The sequence below is a fragment of the Pseudophryne corroboree genome, chromosome 1 (genome assembly GCF_028390025.1).
Source record: "Pseudophryne corroboree isolate aPseCor3 chromosome 1, aPseCor3.hap2, whole genome shotgun sequence".
In the NCBI taxonomy this organism is placed as follows: Eukaryota; Metazoa; Chordata; class Amphibia; order Anura; family Myobatrachidae; genus Pseudophryne; species Pseudophryne corroboree.
In genome coordinates, this window is record NC_086444.1 from 796,504,063 (window position 1) to 796,522,032 (window position 17,970).

Genomic DNA, 17,970 nt, shown 5'->3' on the forward strand with positions numbered 1-17,970 from the left:
CTATGCTCCCCGTTCACGCCGCAGCGCCCCGTCTCCTACCTGGAAACAGAGCGTTTCCTGCCCGCCCCGCAAACTCCTCTGCCTGATTGACAGGCAGAGGCGATCACATGTTCTGTGGATCCCCGCAGAAAATACGGGCGCATGCGCAGGACGGGCGATGCGCATGCACCCGCATCTTTCTCAAAATTTGTAGTTGGATCGCACACTGCGATCCAACCTGAATTAGGCTCAAAATTAGGAAAAGGCTTCAGTGATAGTTCTGCATCCAATGTCCAAGTCTTTACTCCACTATCTCTACATCATCTGAAAATAATACCACTTAAGGGGGGTACACACGTAGCGATGTGTGCTTAAATTGTAAGCAATCTGACCAGATTGCTTAGCAAAGAAGCACACATCGCTCCGTGTGTATGCCCCAGAGCGATAGCGATGCGCGGCCCCACGCATCACTAGCGCTGATTCCAGATTGCACAAACTAGTCAGATGGCTATTTTCACCGCTGAGTGAAGTGTGCGTCCCCTCTCCCCCAGCTCACATTGTGCTGTGTGCTAAGCGTGGGGAGAGAGAAGCGCGCTGAGCGGTCTGTGATAGATCGCTCAGCACACATCTCCCAGTGTGTACCCCTTCTTAGTTTCTAGGTTTCTCTTTTGAGCACAACAAAATGACTTCTGCAAAAAATAATATTTGCCCAGTTTATAAAAAATAAAATAGCAAAACATGTTTAGTAACCAATATTGACACAATTAGGATAATTTATTACAAACAGTATTACATTATACATACAAAAATATACAAATAAAATATTTATCTTGTACTAAATTATCCACAAAGTATGGAAAAAGCAAACATTTCCTTCATTAAGAATTTCATAAAATATAAAGCAATTCAAATATATTCAGCAATTTTGCACTTTTATTTGTGATTACTGCAACAAATTTCCATGGTGTGCTGTTTCACAAGTCCACTTTCTCTTCATACATACAGATGCAAGCAGCTCTTTGACTTTCCATGTAGGGTTTGCATCCCAAATGTATGACTGCATCAAACAGGAGTGCCACTGTTGATTCACAAGCTAAGAGATAGAAATAAAAGTAAATAGTATGTAAAAATAATAATACTACTACTACTACTACTACTACATTTGTAAATTTTTATACAGCAGAGTGCCAATTACTAAACTGATTAAAAGTTTGTTCAGATAATTGAACTATGTATGTATGTATGTATGTATGTATGTATGTATGTATGTATGTATGTATGTATGTATGTATGTAGTTTCTCTTTTCTTCAAAATATCAGGATTTCTACTGTTAATGTGACATTAGACTTTTTTTTTGTTCCTGTAAAACATGTTTCATTGGCATTTTGGATAACTCGTATTCTACTGTAGCATTTAAAAACTATAGAGCCCAATTAATCCAACGGGATGCGGTCAAGATGCCGCCGGGCAGAATCCCGGCGGTCGAAATACCGACGCCAGAATCCCGACCACCACAATCCTGACATATTCTCCCTCCGTGGGTGTCCACGACACCCATAGAGGGAGAATATAATAGTGTGCCGAGCGTAGCGAGGCACAATCCATCCCCCTACTCCTTGGTTCTCTATAGGCTTCCTTGAGACCTATCCACTCTTTTCGTTATCTATCCAGGCTAACTAAGCCCTCCTATTGTAATCATCAATTACCACCCAACCTCCACGGAGATCCCAACAGTGTGCATCATAATCTCCTCTCTTGCTGCCCTTCCTTACCTAATCTCCAGCCTTAGTTTTTCTTCAGTGTTGCTGTCCGTCTCTCTCAAAAGACTCTGCACTGCTGCTAATCAATCTCAAACTGCAGTCTTTGTAGGTCTTTATATTTTTCTGCGCTCGCCTCTGACCAATCCATGCAGTGTGAAGGTTACCCAGCCCCTTGATCCCCAGGGAGATATTATGTTGATGGTCCCCCAGTCCAAGCGGCCCAGTCTCTTTCAAGTGGGGTGCTGCTGAGCAAATATGAATTGCCTACTATCGACAAGTACCTGCCTACACAGCTTCTCCTAACGTCTAAACCCCTTTACTAAAACTAATGGGGAGTTAAAAGTGGAGGAACATTATACCAACAGAAATTTAGACCTTTTAAAGTGGCTATCACCTGCATATTGATATAGAGCGATGGAGAAAGTTAATTTACCCATTGGCTTAGACCAGTGGTCTCCAAACTTAATTGGGGTGTGAGCTACTTTCGGAAAATAAAACCTCTGAAGGAGCTACCCCCTCCCCCCAATGCGCGTGCGTTCCTGCAAAAGTGGGTGTGTCCTCACAACTACAAGTAATGCCCCATCCCCCCCGCGTAGTGCCAGATACACCCAAATAATGCCCCCCCCTCCAACAGTGCCAGATACACACAAATAATGCCCCCCCCAACAGTGCCAGATACACACAAATAATGCCCCCCCAACAGTGCCAGATACACACAAATAATGCCCCCCCCCCAGCAGTGCCAGACACACACAAATAATGCCTTCCCCAGCAGTGACAGATACACAAATAATGCCCCCCAGCAGTGACAGATCCACAAATAATGCCCCCCAGCAGTGCCAGATACAATGCCCCCACCAGTGCCAGATACAATTCCTCCCGCAGTGCCATTTAAAATGCCCCCCCCCCGCAGCGCCAGATAAATCCCCCCTCCCCCGCAGTGTACGATACAGTGCCCCACGCAGTGCTAACCGTTGCTGGCTTCTTCTACTGCCGCCAGTGCTGCTCCTCCTGTATGAGGGACGGAAGGGGAGGAGAGCGCAGCGCGCCTCTCCTGTGAAGTCTGGAGAGCAGCTGCGGTGAGGGTGACAGTCTCCGGCGGTGGCGGGCATTTAAAATATGGTGCCGGTAACTGAGCCAATCAGGTGCCACCACTGCCGGTCTACGAGCTCCGATTGGCTGACGGCCGGCACCATATTAAAAATGAAGGGAGGAGGTGTGCCAGTGACTGCCCAAGCCTGTGTGCTCTGTGAGCTACCGAAAATACTACGGCGAGCTACCAGTAGCTCGAGAGCTACAGGTTGGAGATCACTGGCTTAGACCAATGCACTTTAAAGTAAGTAAAAGTCTATGCTATTAGCTATACAATGACTCATACCTTTCACACTCTCTGAGATGCCCAGTGTTTTCTGTACACCCATGCACATTTTGGAGAGGCAGCTCTGAAACTGCTCATCACAGTCATTCTTCATATTACCACATGTGTCATAGCAGCGGTCATGCTGATTGCAACACTTCGTCATGGAGGGAATGCCAACATCAAACTGGAGAAAGAAAATAAGATTTTACTTACCGATAAATCTATTTCTCGTAGTCCGTAGTGGATGCTGGGACTCCGTCAGGACCATGGGGATTAGCGGCTCCGCAGGAGACAGGGCACAAAAATAAAAGCTTTAGGACTAGGTGGTGTGCACTGTCTCCTCCCCCTATGACCCTCCTCCAAGCCTCAGTTAGGATACTGTGCCCGGACGAGCGTACACAATAAGGAAGGATTTTGAATCCCGGGTAAGACTCATACCAGCCACACCAATCACACCGTACAACCTGTGATCTGACCCAGTTAACAGTATGACAAACGTAGGAGCCTCTGAACAGACGGCTCACAACAATAACAACCCGATTTTTTTGTAACAATAACTATGTACAAGTATTGCAGACAATCCGCACTTGGGATGGGCGCCCAGCATCCACTACGGACTACGAGAAATAGATTTATCGGTAAGTAAAATCTTATTTTCTCTGACGTCCTAGTGGATGCTGGGACTCCGTCAGGACCATGGGGATTATACCAAAGCTCCCAAACGGGCGGGAGAGTGCGGATGACTCTGCAGCACCGAATGAGAGAACTCCAGGTCCTCCTTAGCCAGGGTATCAAATTTGTAGAATTTTACAAACGTGTTCTCCCCCGACCACGTAGCTGCTCGGCAGAGTTGTAATGCCGAGACCCCTCGGGCAGCCGCCCAAGATGAGCCCACCTTCCTTGTGGAATGGGCCTTGATAGATTTAGGCTGTGGCAGGCCTGCCACAGAATGTGCAAGTTGAATTGTGCTACAAATCCAACGAGCAATCGTCTGCTTAGAAGCAGGAGCACCCAGCTTGTTGGGTGCACAGTATAAACAGCGAGTCAGATTTTCTGACTCCAGCCGTCCTTGAAATATATATTTTCAATGCCCTGACAACGCCAAGCAACTTGGAATCCTCCAAATCGCTAGTAGCCGCAGGCACCACAATAGGCTGGTTCAGGTGAAACGCTGAAACCACCTTAGGCAGAAACGGAGGACGCGTCCGCAGTTCTGCCCTGTCCGAATGGAAAATCAGATATGGGCTTTTATACGATAAAGCCGCCAATTCTGACACTCTCCTGGCTGAAGCCAGGGCCAGTAGCATGGTTACTTTCCATGCAAGATATTTCAAATCCACCGATTTGAGTGGCTCAAACCAAATGGGATTTGAGAAAATCCAAAACTACATTAAGATCCCACGGAGCCACTGGGGGCACAACCGGGGGCTGTATATGTAGTACTCCTTTTACAAAAGTCTGGACTTCAGGAACTGAAGCCAATTCTTTCTGGAAGAAAATCGACAGGGCCGAAATTTGAACCTTAATGGACCCTAATTTGAGGCCCATAGACAATCCTGTTTGCAGGAAATGTAGGAATCGACCCAGTTGAAATTCCTCCGTCGGGGCCTTCCTGGCCTCACACCACGCAACATATTTTCTCCAAATGCGGTGATAATGTTGTGCAGTCACCTCCTTCCTGGCTTTTACCAGGGTAGGGATGACCTCTTCCGGAATGCCTTTTTCCCTTAGAATTCGGCGTTCAACCGCCATGCCGTCAAACGCAGCCGCGGTAAGTCTTGGAATAGACACGGTCCCTGCTGAAGCAGGTCCTGTCTTAGAGGTAGAGGCCACGGATCTTCCGTGAGCATCTCCTGAAGTTCCGGGTACCAAGTTCTTCTTGGCCAATCCGGAGCCACGAGTATCGTTCTTACTCCCCTTTGCCGTATAATTCTCAGTACTTTTGGTATGAGAGGCAGAGGAGGAAACACATACACTGACTGGAACACCCACGGTGTTACCAGAGCGTCCACAGCTATTGCCTGAGGGTCTCTTGACCTGGCGCAATACCTGTCCAGTTTTTTGTTGAGGCGGGACGCCATCATATCCACCTTTGGTTTTTCCCAACGGTTCACAATCATGTGGAAGACTTCTGGATGAAGTCCCCACTCTCCCGGGTGTGGATCGTGTCTGCTGAGGAAGTCCGCTTCCCAGTTGTCCACTCCCGGAATGAACACTGCTGACAGTGCTATCACATGATCTTCCGCCCAGCGAAGAATCCTTGCAGCTTCTGCCATTGCCCTCCTGCTTCTTGTGCCGCCCTGTCTGTTTACGTGGGCGACTGCCGTGATGTTGTCCGACTGGATCAACACCGGCTGACCCTGAAGCAGGGGTTTGCCAAGCTTAGAGCATTGTAAATCGCTCTTAGCTCCAGTATATTTATGTGAAGAGACATCTCCAGGCTTGACCACACTCCCTGGAAGTTTCTTCCCTGTGTGACCGCTCCCCAGCCTCTCAGACTGGCATCCGTGGTCACCAGGACCCAGTCCTGTATGCCGAATCTGCGGCCCTCTAACAGATGAGCACTCTGCAACCACCACAGAAGAGACACCCTTGTCCGTGGAGACAAAGTTATCCGCTGATGCATCTGCAGATGCGATCCGGACCATTTGTCCAGCAGATCCCACTGAAAAGTTCGTGCGTGGAATCTGCCGAAAGGAATCGCTTCGTAAGAAGCCACCATTTTTCCCAGGACTCTTGTGCATTGATGCACAGACACTTTTCCTGGTTTTAGGAGGTTCCTGACAAGTTCGGATAACTCCCTGGCTTTCTCCTCCGGAAGAAACACCTTTTTCTGAACCGTGTCCAGAATCATTCCCAGGAACAGCAGACGTGTCGTCGGGGTCAATTGAGATTTTGGAAAATTCAGAATCCACCCGTGCTGTTGCAGCACTACTTGGGTTAGTGCTACTACGTCCTCCAGCTGTTCTCTGGACCTTGCCCTTATCAGGAGATCGTCCAAGTAAGGGATAATTAATACGCCTTTTCTTCGCAGAAGAAACATCATTTCGGCCATTACCTTGGTAAAGACCCGAGGTGCCGTGGACAATCCAAACGGCAGCGTCTGAAACTGATAATGACAGTTTTGCACCACGAACCTGAGGTACCCTTGATGTGAAGGGCAAATTGGGACATGCAGGTAAGCATCCTTGATGTCCAGGGACACCATAAAGTCCCCTTCTTCCAGATTCGCTATCACTGCTCTGAGTGACTCCATCTTGAACTTGAATTTTTGTATGTACAGGTTCAAAGATTTCAGATTTAGAATAGGTCTTACCGAGCCGTCCGGCTTCGGTACCACAAATAGTGTGGAATAATACCCCTTTCCCTGTTGTAGGAGGGGTACCTTGACTATCACCTGCTGAGAATACAGCTTGTGAATGGCTTCCAATACCGTCGCCCTGTCTGAGGGAGACGTTGGCAGAGCAGACTTTAGGAACCGGCGAGGGGGAGACTTCTCGAATTCCAACCTGTAACCCTGAGATACTACCTGCAGGATCCAGGGGTCCACCTGTGAGTGAGCCCACTGTGCGCTGAAATTCTTGAGTCGACCCCCCACCGCCCCTGAGTCCGCTTGTAAAGCCCCAACGTCATGCTGAGGGCTTTGCAGAAGCCGGGGAGGGCTTCTGCTCCTGGGAGGGAGCTGCTTGGTGCACTCTTGTCACAACTGAGGGCCTGAGTTGACGGGAGGCAACCTCAGTTGTAGGGGCTGAGATGTAACGGAACCTGGGAGGTTGTATCAGACCCCTAGACATGTAAGTAACATGTAGAATAACTGCCCGAAGGCGTGACCACGACAACCAGGATAAAAGTCAATGATGTTTATTATGACAAACTCCGTAACACAGCAGAAAATAAGAAAACATAAAAGTCAGCAGGGCAATAATACAGTTCCTGGGTACTACAGGGTGGCAAGGGCCACAGGCACTGGTAGTGTGAGACAGTTCTAATAATCTTCTAGTTGGAAAGTCCTTACCAGGCCTGACTGTAGCAATGGAGAGAACCCAGGATCGTACCAGCTGGTGTTCCAGGAAAGGCTGGGCTGCTGAAGATACTGGCTGGAACCAGACTGTTGTTGGTACGGAGTGGATACTGGCTGGAACCAGTTAAATAATAAACGAACTTGAGAGCGATGAAATAATAATACCGGTGGAGAGTGGTAAACTGCAGAAAGGACACCGGCCCTTTAAGGGAAGCTGTACACTGCTGGAAGCTGGGCTGGAAGCAGGTGATTGACTTGAGAGCGATGAAATAATAATACCGGTGGAGAGTGGTAAACTGCAGAAAGGACACCGGCCCTTTAAGAGAAGTTGTACACTGCTGGAAGCTCGGCTGGAAGCAGGTGATTGCTGTAGCTGGAAACAGGTGAGTCCAGAATGGATCGGAGAGTCAGGCTACACCGCAGATGGAATGCTGGTGCGGGTCTCTATAGCAGAAGTCTGGAGACAGGAGCTGGAACCTGGAAGACAACCACAGGAGAGAGACAAACTGGAACTAGGTTAGACAACCAAAGCACTGACGCCTTCCTTGTTCAGGCACAGCTTACTTATACCTGCAGCAAGGAAGGGGTTGGCTAGGCAATTATGCAAATCAACAATACAGACAGCAGATTGGTGGAAATGATCAGATGACAAAAACCAAGATGGCTGCGCCCATGCAGACACTTGGAGGGAAGTTTGGTTTGTAATCCATGTGAGAATTGAAACAGTAATGGCGACGCCGGCCACAGGAGACAGGAGACGCCAGACTGACAAGCGCACATTTAACCACGCGGGCACAGCGGAGGCCGCGGCTGATGAAATCACCACTCTGACATTCTGCATGTGGAAACTCAGAAACAGCGGGATCCGGTCCTGGAATGCTGAGCCAGCCTTAGGAGGCATCTGAAGGGTAAGTAATGGCGTCCAGATACCCGGATCGTGACAACTCTCTTACCCTTTCCTTTGCCTCGGGGCAGATATGACTGTCCTTTTGCCCGCTTGTTCTTATAGGAACGAAAGGACTGCGGCTGAAAAGACGGTGTCTTTTTCTGTTGGGAGGGGACCTGAGGTAAAAAGGTGGATTTCCCGGCTGTTGCCGTGGCCACCAAATCCGATAGACCGACCCCAAATAATTCCTCCCCTTTATACGGCAATACTTCCATATGCCGTTTGGAATCCGCATCACCTGACCACTGTCGCGTCCATAAACTTCTTCTGGCAGATATGGACATCGCACTTACTCTCGATGCCAGAGTGCAAATATCCCTCTGAGCATCTCGCATATAAAGAAAAGCATCCTTTAATTGCTCTATAGTCAATAAAATACTGTCCCTATCCAGGGTATCAATATTTTCAGTCAGGGAATCCGACCAAACCACCCCAGCACTGCACATCCATGCTGAGGCGATGGCTGGTCGCAGTATAACACCAGTATGAGTGTATATACTTTTCAGGGTAGTTTCCAGCCTCCTATCAGCTGGATCCTTGAGGGCGGCCGTTTCAGGAGACGGTAACGCCACTTGTTTTGATAAGCGTGTGAGTGCCTTATCCACCCTAGGGGGTGTTTCCCAGCGCGCCCTAACCTCTGGCGGGAAAGGATATAATGCCAATAACTTCTTTGAAATTAGCAGTTTTCTATCGGGGTTAACCCACGCTTCATCACACACTTCATTCAATTCCTCTGATTCAGGAAAAACTACAGGTAGTTTTTTCAGACCCCACATAATACCCCTTTTTGTGGTACTTGCAGTATCAGAGATATGCAAAGCCTCCTTCATTGCCGTGATCATATAACGTGTGGCCCTACTGGAAAATACGTTTGTTTCTTCACCGTCGACACTAGATTCGGTGTCCGTGTCTGGGTCTGTGCCGACTGAGGTAAAGGGCGTTTTACAGCCCCTGACGGTGTCTGAGACGCCTGGACAGGTACTAACTGGTTTGCCGGCCGTCTCATGTCGTCAACTGATTTTTGTAACGTGCTGACATTATCACGTAATTCCATAAACAAAGCCATCCATTCCGGTGTCGACTCCCTAGGGGGTGACATCACCATTACCGGCAATTGCTCCGCCTCCACACCAACATCGTCCTCATACATGTCGACACACACGTACCGACACACAGGGAATGCTCTTATCGAAGACAGGACCCCACTAGCCCTTTGGGGAGACAGAGGGAGAGTTTGCCAGCACACACCCAAGCGCTATAAATATATAGAAACAACCCTACAGAAGTGTCGTTTCCTTTATAGCAGCTTAATATATCAATATCGCCAAAAAAGTGCCCCCCCTCTCTGTTTTTTTTACCCTGTTTCTGTAGTGCAGTGCAGGGGAGAGTCCTGGGAGCCTTCCTCGCAGCGGAGCTGTGCAGGAAAATGGCGCTGTGTGCTGAGAAGATAGGCCCCGCCCCCTATTTCGGCGGGCTCTTCTCCCGGTGTTTGTGAGACCTGGCAGGGGTTAAATACATCCATATAGCCCCAGGGGCTATATGTGATGTATTTTTAGCCAGAACAAGGTATTATCATTGCTGCCCAGGGCGCCCCCCCCCAGCGCCCTGCACCCTCAGTGACCGCTGGTGTGAAGTGTGCTGACAACAATGGCGCACAGCTGCAGTGCTGTGCGCTACCTCATGAAGACTGAAAAGTCTTCTGCCGCCGGTTTCTGGACCTCTTCACTTTTCGGCATCTGCAAGGGGGTCGGCGGCGCGGCTCCGGGACCGGACTCCATGGCTGGGCCTGTGTTCGATCCCTCTGGAGCTAATGGTGTCCAGTAGCCTAAGAAGCCAATCCATCCTGCACGCAGGTGAGTTCACTTCTTCTCCCCTAAGTCCCTCGTTGCAGTGAGCCTGTTGCCAGCAGGACTCACTGAAAATAAAAAACCTAATAACTTTTTCTAAGCAGCTCTTTAGGAGAGCCACCTAGATTGCACCCTGCTCGGACGGGCACAAAAACCTAACTGAGGCTTGGAGGAGGGTCATAGGGGGAGGAGACAGTGCACACCACCTAGTCCTAAAGCTTTTATTTTTGTGCCCTGTCTCCTGCGGAGCCGCTAATCCCCATGGTCCTGACGGAGTCCCAGCATCCACTAGGACGTCAGAGAAAACATGTTGTTATCTAAGAGTACTACTGTATGTTAATGAGGTACACTAAACACAATCTAAATGAACAATCCTAGTAATGCAGTAATACATGAAAGAAATTAACATGGATAATACCATGAGTTACTGGGGAGCATGTGATGTTATGGACAAATTATTATATGCTAACATGGATAAAGACTTATGCCCAAGTCTGTCTCAGGCCCGAAGTCCACATAAGATGAATGCAACTTGCCGTTAGTGTGGTGGAAAGGTTACCTACATGGCCAACAGAGGTCATCTTCCAACAGCAATTACTAACTTACTACTTATATGGGGGGTAATTCCAAGTTGATCGCAGCAGGAATTTGGTTAGCAGTTGGGCAAAACCATGTGCACTGCAGGGGAGGCAGATATAACATGTGCAGAGAGAGTTAGATTTGTGTGTGGTGTGTCCAATCTGCAATCTAAATTGCAGTGTAAAAATAAAGCAGCCAGTATTTACCCTGCAAGAAACAAAATAACCCACCCAAATCTAACTCTCTCTGCAAAGGTTATATCTGCCTCCCCTGCAGTGCACATGGTTTTGCCCAACTGCTAAAAAATGTCCTGCTGCGATCAACTTGGAATTACCCCCATGATGTGATCAACTTCAATTGGATAGCGATCAGGATTGCTGCCCACTAGACCTCTATTAAACATGCCGCAGATAGATCCAGACTGCCCCTAACTAGCTCTAATTATGTCCAGCTATGTAAGGGACAAATGTGAACCAGTTATCAAAAACATGATTACTGCACCAATGCATGGGGCCGATTCAATTAACTGTGGGCTATGGGGGTCATTCTGAGTTGATCGTTCGCTAGCTAGTTTTAGCAGCCGTGCAAACGCTATGCCGCCGCCCACTGGGGAGTATTTTATCTTAGTAGAAGTGCGAACGCATGTGCAGCCGAGATCTGCAAAAACAGTTTATGCAGTTTCATAGTAGCTCTGAATCTACTCAGCGCTTGACGTCATACACCCGCCCAGCCACGCCTGCGTTTTTTCAGACATGCCTGCGTTTTTGCGAACACTCCCTGAAAATGGTCAGTTGACACCCAGAAACGCCCCCTTCCTGTCAATCTTCTTGCGGCCATCAGTGCGACTGAAAACTTTGCTAGAACCTGTGCAAAACAACAAAGGACTTTGTACCCGTACGACACGCATATGAATTGCGGGGCATGCGCAGAAATGCAGATTTTTAGCCTGATCGCTGCGAACAATGGCAGCTAGCGATCAACTCGGAATGACCCCCTATGTGCTAGTAGTTTAACATTTCTTGAAGCTCGCTCCCAATTCATTTGTTTACAATTAGAAATGGCAAGTTAGGTGTGTCACTTGTTAATTCTGCACCGAATGTAAAATACATGAAAGAGTGGGAAAAATAAGAATTTACTTACCGATAATTCTATTTCTCGGAGTCCGTAGTGGATGCTGGGGTTCCTGAAAGGACCATGGGGAATAGCGGCTCCGCAGGAGACAGGGCACAAAAAGTAAAGCTTTTCCAGATCAGGTGGTGTGCACTGGCTCCTCCCCCTATGACCCTCCTCCAGACTCCAGTTAGGTACTGTGCCCGGACGAGCGTACACAATAAGGGAGGATTTTGAATCCCGGGTAAGACTCATACCAGCCACACCAATCACACCGTACAACTTGTGATCTAAACCCAGTTAACAGTATGATAACAGAGGAGCCTCTGAAAGATGGCTCCCTAAACAATAACCCGAATTAGTTAACAATAACTATGTACAAGTATTGCAGATAATCCGCACTTGGGATGGGCGCCCAGCATCCACTACGGACTCCGAGAAATAGAATTATCGGTAAGTAAATTCTTATTTTCTCTATCGTCCTAGTGGATGCTGGGGTTCCTGAAAGGACCATGGGGATTATACCAAAGCTCCCAAACGGGCGGGAGAGTGCGGATGACTCTGCAGCACCGAATGAGAGAACTCCAGGTCCTCCTTTGCCAGTGTATCAAATTTGTAGAATTTTACAAAAGTGTTCTCCCCTGACCACGTAGCTGCTCGGCAGAGTTGTAATGCCGAGACCCCTCGGGCAGCCGCCCAAGATGAGCCCACCTTCCTTGTGGAATGGGCCTTAACAGATTTAGGCTGTGGCAGGCCTGCCACAGAATGTGCAAGTTGAATTGTGTTACAAATCCAACGAGCAATCGACTGCTTAGAAGCAGGCGCACCCAACTTGTTGGGTGCATACAGTATAAACAGCGAGTCAGATTTTCTGACTCCAGCCGTCCTTGAAATGTATATTTTTAAAGCTCTGACAACGTCCAACAACTTGGAGTCCTCCAAGTCGCTTGTAGCCGCAGGCACTACAATAGGCTGGTTCAGGTGAAACGCTGATACCACCTTAGGGAGAAAATGCGGACGCGTCCGCAGCTCTGCCCTATCCGAATGGAAAATTAAATAAGGGCTTTTATAAGATAAAACCGCCAGTTCAGATACTCTCCTGGCGGACGCCAGGGCCAGTAACATAGTCACTTTCCATGTGAGATATTTCAAATCCACATTTTTTAGTGGTTCAAACCAATGGGATTTGAGGAAATCTAAAACTACATTTAGATCCCACGGTGCCACCGGAGGCACCACAGGAGGCTGTATATGCAGTACTCCTTTGACAAAAGTCTGGACCTCAGGAACTGAGGCCAATTCTTTTTGGAAGAATATTGACAGGGCCGAAATTTGAACCTTAATAGATCCCAATTTGAGACCCATAGACAATCCTGATTGCAGGAAATGTAGGAAACGACCCAGTTGAAATTCCTCCGTCGGAGCACTCCGATCCTCGCACCACGCAACATATTTCCGCCAAATGCGGTGATAATGCTTCGCGGTGACTTCCTTTCTTGCCTTAATCAAGGTAGGAATGACTTCTTCTGGAATGCCTTTTCCTTTTAGGATCTGGCGTTCAACCGCCATGCCGTCAAACGCAGCCGCGGTAAGTCTTGGAATAGACACGGTCCCTGCTGAAGCAGGTCCTGTCTTAGAGGTAGAAGCCACGGATCGTCCGTGACCATCTCTTGAAGTTCCGGGTACCAAGACCTTCTTGGCCAATCCGGAGCCACTAGTATCGTTCTTACTCCGCTTTGCCGTATGATTCTCAATACCTTTGGTATGAGAGGCAGAGGAGGAAACACATACACCGACTGGTACACCCAAGGTGTTACCAGCGCTTCCACAGCTATTGCCTGCGGATCTCTTGACCTGGCGCAATACCTGTCCAGTTTTTTGTTGAGGCGAGACGCCATCATGTCCACCATTGGTCTTTCCCAACGGTTTATTAGCATGTGGAAAACTTCTGGATGAAGTCCCCACTCTCCCGGGTGAAGATCGTGTCTGCTGAGGAAGTCTGCTTCCCAGTTGTCCACTCCCGGGATGAACACTGCTGACAGTGCTATCACGTGATTCTCCGCCCAGCGAAGGATCCTGGCAGCTTCTGCCATTGCACTCCTGCTTCTTGTGCCGCCCTGTCTGTTTACATGGGCGACTGCCGTGATGTTGTCCGACTGGATCAACACCGGTCTTTCTTGAAGCAGAGGTTCCGCCTGGCTTAGAGCATTGTAGATTGCTCTTAGTTCCAGAATGTTTATGTGAAGAGACTTTTCCAGGCTCGACCACACTCCCTGGAAGTTTCTTCCTTGTGTGACTGCTCCCCAGCCTCTCAGGCTGGCGTCCGTGGTCACCAGGATCCAATCCTGTATGCCGAATCTGCGGCCCTCCAATAGATGAGCCCTCTGCAACCACCACAGAAGAGATACCCTTGTCCTTGGAGACAGGGTTATCCGCAGGTGCATCTGAAGATGCGTGCATTGATGTACAGACACCTTTCCTGGTTTTAGGAGATTCCTGACCAGGTCGGATAACTCCTTGGCTTTTTCCTCGGGAAGAAAAACCTTTTTCTGAACCGTGTCCAGAATCATCCCTAGGAACAGCAGACGAGTTGTCGGCATTAATTGGGATTTTGGAATATTCAGAATCCATCCGTGCTGCTTTAGCACCTCTTGAGATATTGCTAATCCCATCTCTAGCTGTTCTCTGGACCTTGCCCTTATTAGGAGATCGTCCAAGTATGGGATAATTAATACGCCTTTTCTTCGAAGAAGAATCATCATCTCGGCCATTACCTTTGTAAAGACCCGAGGTGCCGTGGACAAACCAAACGGCAGCGTCTGAAACTGATAGTGAGAGTTTTGTACAACGAACCTGAGGTACCCCTGGTGTGAGGGGTAAATTGGAACGTGGAGATACGCATCCTTGATGTCCAAGGATACCATAAAGTCCCCTTTCTTCCAGGTTCGCTATCACTGCTCTGAGTGACTCCATCTTGAACTTGAACTTCTTTATGTACAGGTTCAAGGACTTCAGATTTAGAATAGGCCTTACCGAGCCACAAATAGAGTGGAATAATACCCCTTCCCTTGTTGTAGAAGAGGTACCTTGACTATCACCTGCTGAGAGTACAGCTTGTGAATGGCTTCCAAAACCGTCTCCCTTTCGGAAGGGGACGTTGGTAAAGCCGACTTCAGGAAACGGCGAGGTGGATCTGTCTCTAATTCCAACCTGTACCCCTGAGATATTATCTGCAGGATCCAGGGATCTACCTGCGAGTGAGCCCACTGCGCGCTGTAATTTTTGAGACGACCTCCCACCGTCCCCGAGTCCGCTTGAGAAGCCCCAGCGTCATGCTGAGGCTTTTGTAGAAGCCGGGGAGGGCTTCTGTTCCTGGGAAGGAGCTGCCTGTTGCTGTTTCTTCCCTCGACCTCTGCCTCGTGGCAGATATGAATAGCCCTTTGCTCTCTTATTTTTAAAGGAACGAAAGGGCTGCGGTTGAAAAGTCGGTGCCTTTTTCTGTTGGGGAGTGACTTGAGGTAGAAAGGTGGATTTCCCGGCTGTAGCCGTGGCCACCAAATCTGATAGACCGACTCCAAATAACTCCTCCCCTTTATACGGCAAAACCTCCATATGCCGTTTTGAATCCGCATCGCCTGTCCACTGTCGCGTCCATAAAGCTCTTCTGGCCGAAATGGACATAGCACTTACCCGTGATGCCAGTGTGCAGATATCCCTCTGTGCATCACGCATATAAAGAAATGCATCCTTTATTTGTTCTAACGACAGTAAAATATTGTCCCTGTCCAGGGTATCAATATTTTCAATCAGGGACTCTGACCAAACTACCCCAGCACTGCACATCCAGGCAGTCGCTATAGCTGGTCGTAGTATAACACCTGCATGTGTGTATATACTTTTTTGGATATTTTCCATCCTCCTATCTGATGGATCTTTAAGTGCGGCCGTCTCAGGAGAAGGTAACGCCACTTGTTTTGATAAGCGTGTTAGCGCCTTGTCCACCCTAGGAGGTGTTTCCCAGTGCTCCCTAACCTCTGGCGGGAAAGGGTATAATGCCAATAATTTCTTTGAAATTATCAGCTTTTTATCAGGGGCAACCCACGCTTCATCACACACGTCATTTAATTCTTCTGATTCAGGAAAAACTATAGGTAGTTTTTTCACACCCCACATAATACCCTGTTTAGTGGTACCTGTAGTATCAGCTAAATGTAACGCCTCCTTCATTGCCAAAATCATATAACGTGTGGCCCTACTGGAAAATACGGTTGATTCGTCACCGTCACCACTGGAATCAGTGCCTGTGTCTGGGTCTGTGTCGACCGACTGAGGCAAAGGGCGTTTTACAGCCCCTGACGGTGTTTGAGGCGCCTGGACAGGCACTAATTGATTGTCCGGCCGCCTCATGTCGTCAAACGACTGCTTTAGCGTGTTGACACTATCCCGTAATTCCATAAATAAAGGCATCCATTCTGGTGTCGACCCCCTAGGAGGTGACATCCCCATATTTGGCAATTGCTCCGCCTCCACACCAATATCGTCCTCATACATGTCGACACACACGTACCGACACACAGCAGACACACAGGGAATGCTCTAAACGAAGACAGGACCCACTAGCCCTTTGGGGAGACAGAGGGAGAGTCTGCCAGCACACACCAAAAAGCGCTATATATGACAGGGATAGCCTTATAATAAGTGCTCCCTTATAGCTGCTTTATATATATCAAGATATTGCCATTAAATTTGCCCCCCCTCTCTGTTTTACCCTGTTTCTGTAGTGCAGTGCAGGGGAGAGACCTGGGAGCCGTCCTGACCAGCGGAGCTGTGAGAGGAAATGGCGCCGTGTGCTGAGGAGATAGGCCCCGCCCCTTTTTCGGCGGGCTCGTCTCCCGCTATTTTGTGAATACAGGCAGGGGTTAAATATCTCCATATAGCCTCTGGGGGCTATATGTGAGGTATTTTTAGCCTTTATATAGGTTTACATTTGCCTCCCAGGGCGCCCCCCCCCAGCGCCCTGCACCCTCAGTGACTGCGTGTGAAGTGTGCTGAGAGGAAAATGGCGCACAGCTGCAGTGCTGTGCGCTACCTTTAGAAGACTGCAGGAGTCTTCAGCCGCCGATTCTGGACCTCTTCTTACTTCAGCATCTGCAAGGGGGCCGGCGGCGCGGCTCCGGTGACCATCCAGGCTGTACCTGTGATCGTCCCTCTGGAGCTGATGTCCAGTAGCCAAGAAGCCAATCCATCCTGCACGCAGGTGAGTTCACTTCTTCTCCCCTCTGTCCCTCGTTGCAGTGATCCTGTTGCCAGCAGGAATCACTGTAAAATAAAAAACCTAAGCTAAACTTTCTCTAAGCAGCTCTTTATGAGAGCCACCTAGAATTGCACCCTTCTCGGCCGGGCACAAAAATCTAACTGGAGTCTGGAGGAGGGTCATAGGGGGAGGAGCCAGTGCACACCACCTGATCTGGAAAAGCTTTACTTTTTGTGCCCTGTCTCCTGCGGAGCCGCTATTCCCCATGGTCCTTTCAGGAACCCCAGCATCCACTAGGACGATAGAGAAATCATCCTGAATACCTCAAAAAATGGCAAATAGTATAGTAGGACAGCGTAGAAGGCTGTTAGTGGCCATAAGCAAAGCATTGGAGTCCGTAATATGGTTGATTTTTTGCAAATTTTAAAAATGATGAAAAAACGATAAGCATATTGCGGGGGGACATTAACGTGTCTCTATGGTGATTTTAAGTGTGTATATGTCAACAAAGGCACTTTTTGTTTTAAAAAAGCAGCTTGAAATTTTTTTATGCATAGTGAAGTGTTTTATGCTTGCAAATAGCTTATGTTATTTTTGTGTGTGCCATATGTACACACACTTGGGAAGAAACATTGGACCTTATTCAGGTTTGTTAGCAAACCAGAAAAGCAAGCAATTGGGCAAAACCATGTTGCACTGCAGGTGGGGTAGATGTAACATGTGCAGAGAGAGTTAGGTTTGGGTGGGGTGTGTTCAAACTGAAATTTAAACTGCAGTGTAGAAATAAAGCAGCCAGTATTTACCCTGCACAGAAATAATATAACCCACCCTCATCTAATGCTGGCCACAAACTAGGACCACTCACATTAGATGCGAGCCGTCCCACGCCCACCCGCCAGCTCCTCGGCGTATGATAGATTACACTGTATGATCTACTGTACCTCTGCAATTCAGCGCTGCCAGGATCGGCTGATCATATGTGCAGCACCTATGATCAGTTGATATGACGTGCGACCCGTGGGGCTGCGCATCGCAATCGCACCCAAGACATGCATGATGTGCATAAAATGGGGCAATCGATGAGTCGATATTGTGTATTCGTACTCGATATCG

General features: G+C 48.4%; 1 protein-coding gene across 1 annotated transcript in view; it reads right to left on the bottom strand.

Annotated features, from left to right (window-relative positions):
• Window positions 1-720: 720 nt before the first annotated feature.
• The window catches only part of PLA2G12A (phospholipase A2 group XIIA), a 33,285-nt gene continuing 16,035 nt past the window's right edge, over window positions 721-17,970 (bottom strand). Inside the window, exons 4-5 of the mRNA XM_063918758.1 lie at window positions 3,119-3,284; window positions 721-1,072 (exon numbers count right to left, since the gene is read on the bottom strand). Of these exons, the coding sequence (XP_063774828.1) occupies window positions 954-1,072; window positions 3,119-3,284 (285 nt within the window). The 3' untranslated portion in view covers window positions 721-953. The remainder of the gene's footprint in view (window positions 1,073-3,118; window positions 3,285-17,970) is intronic.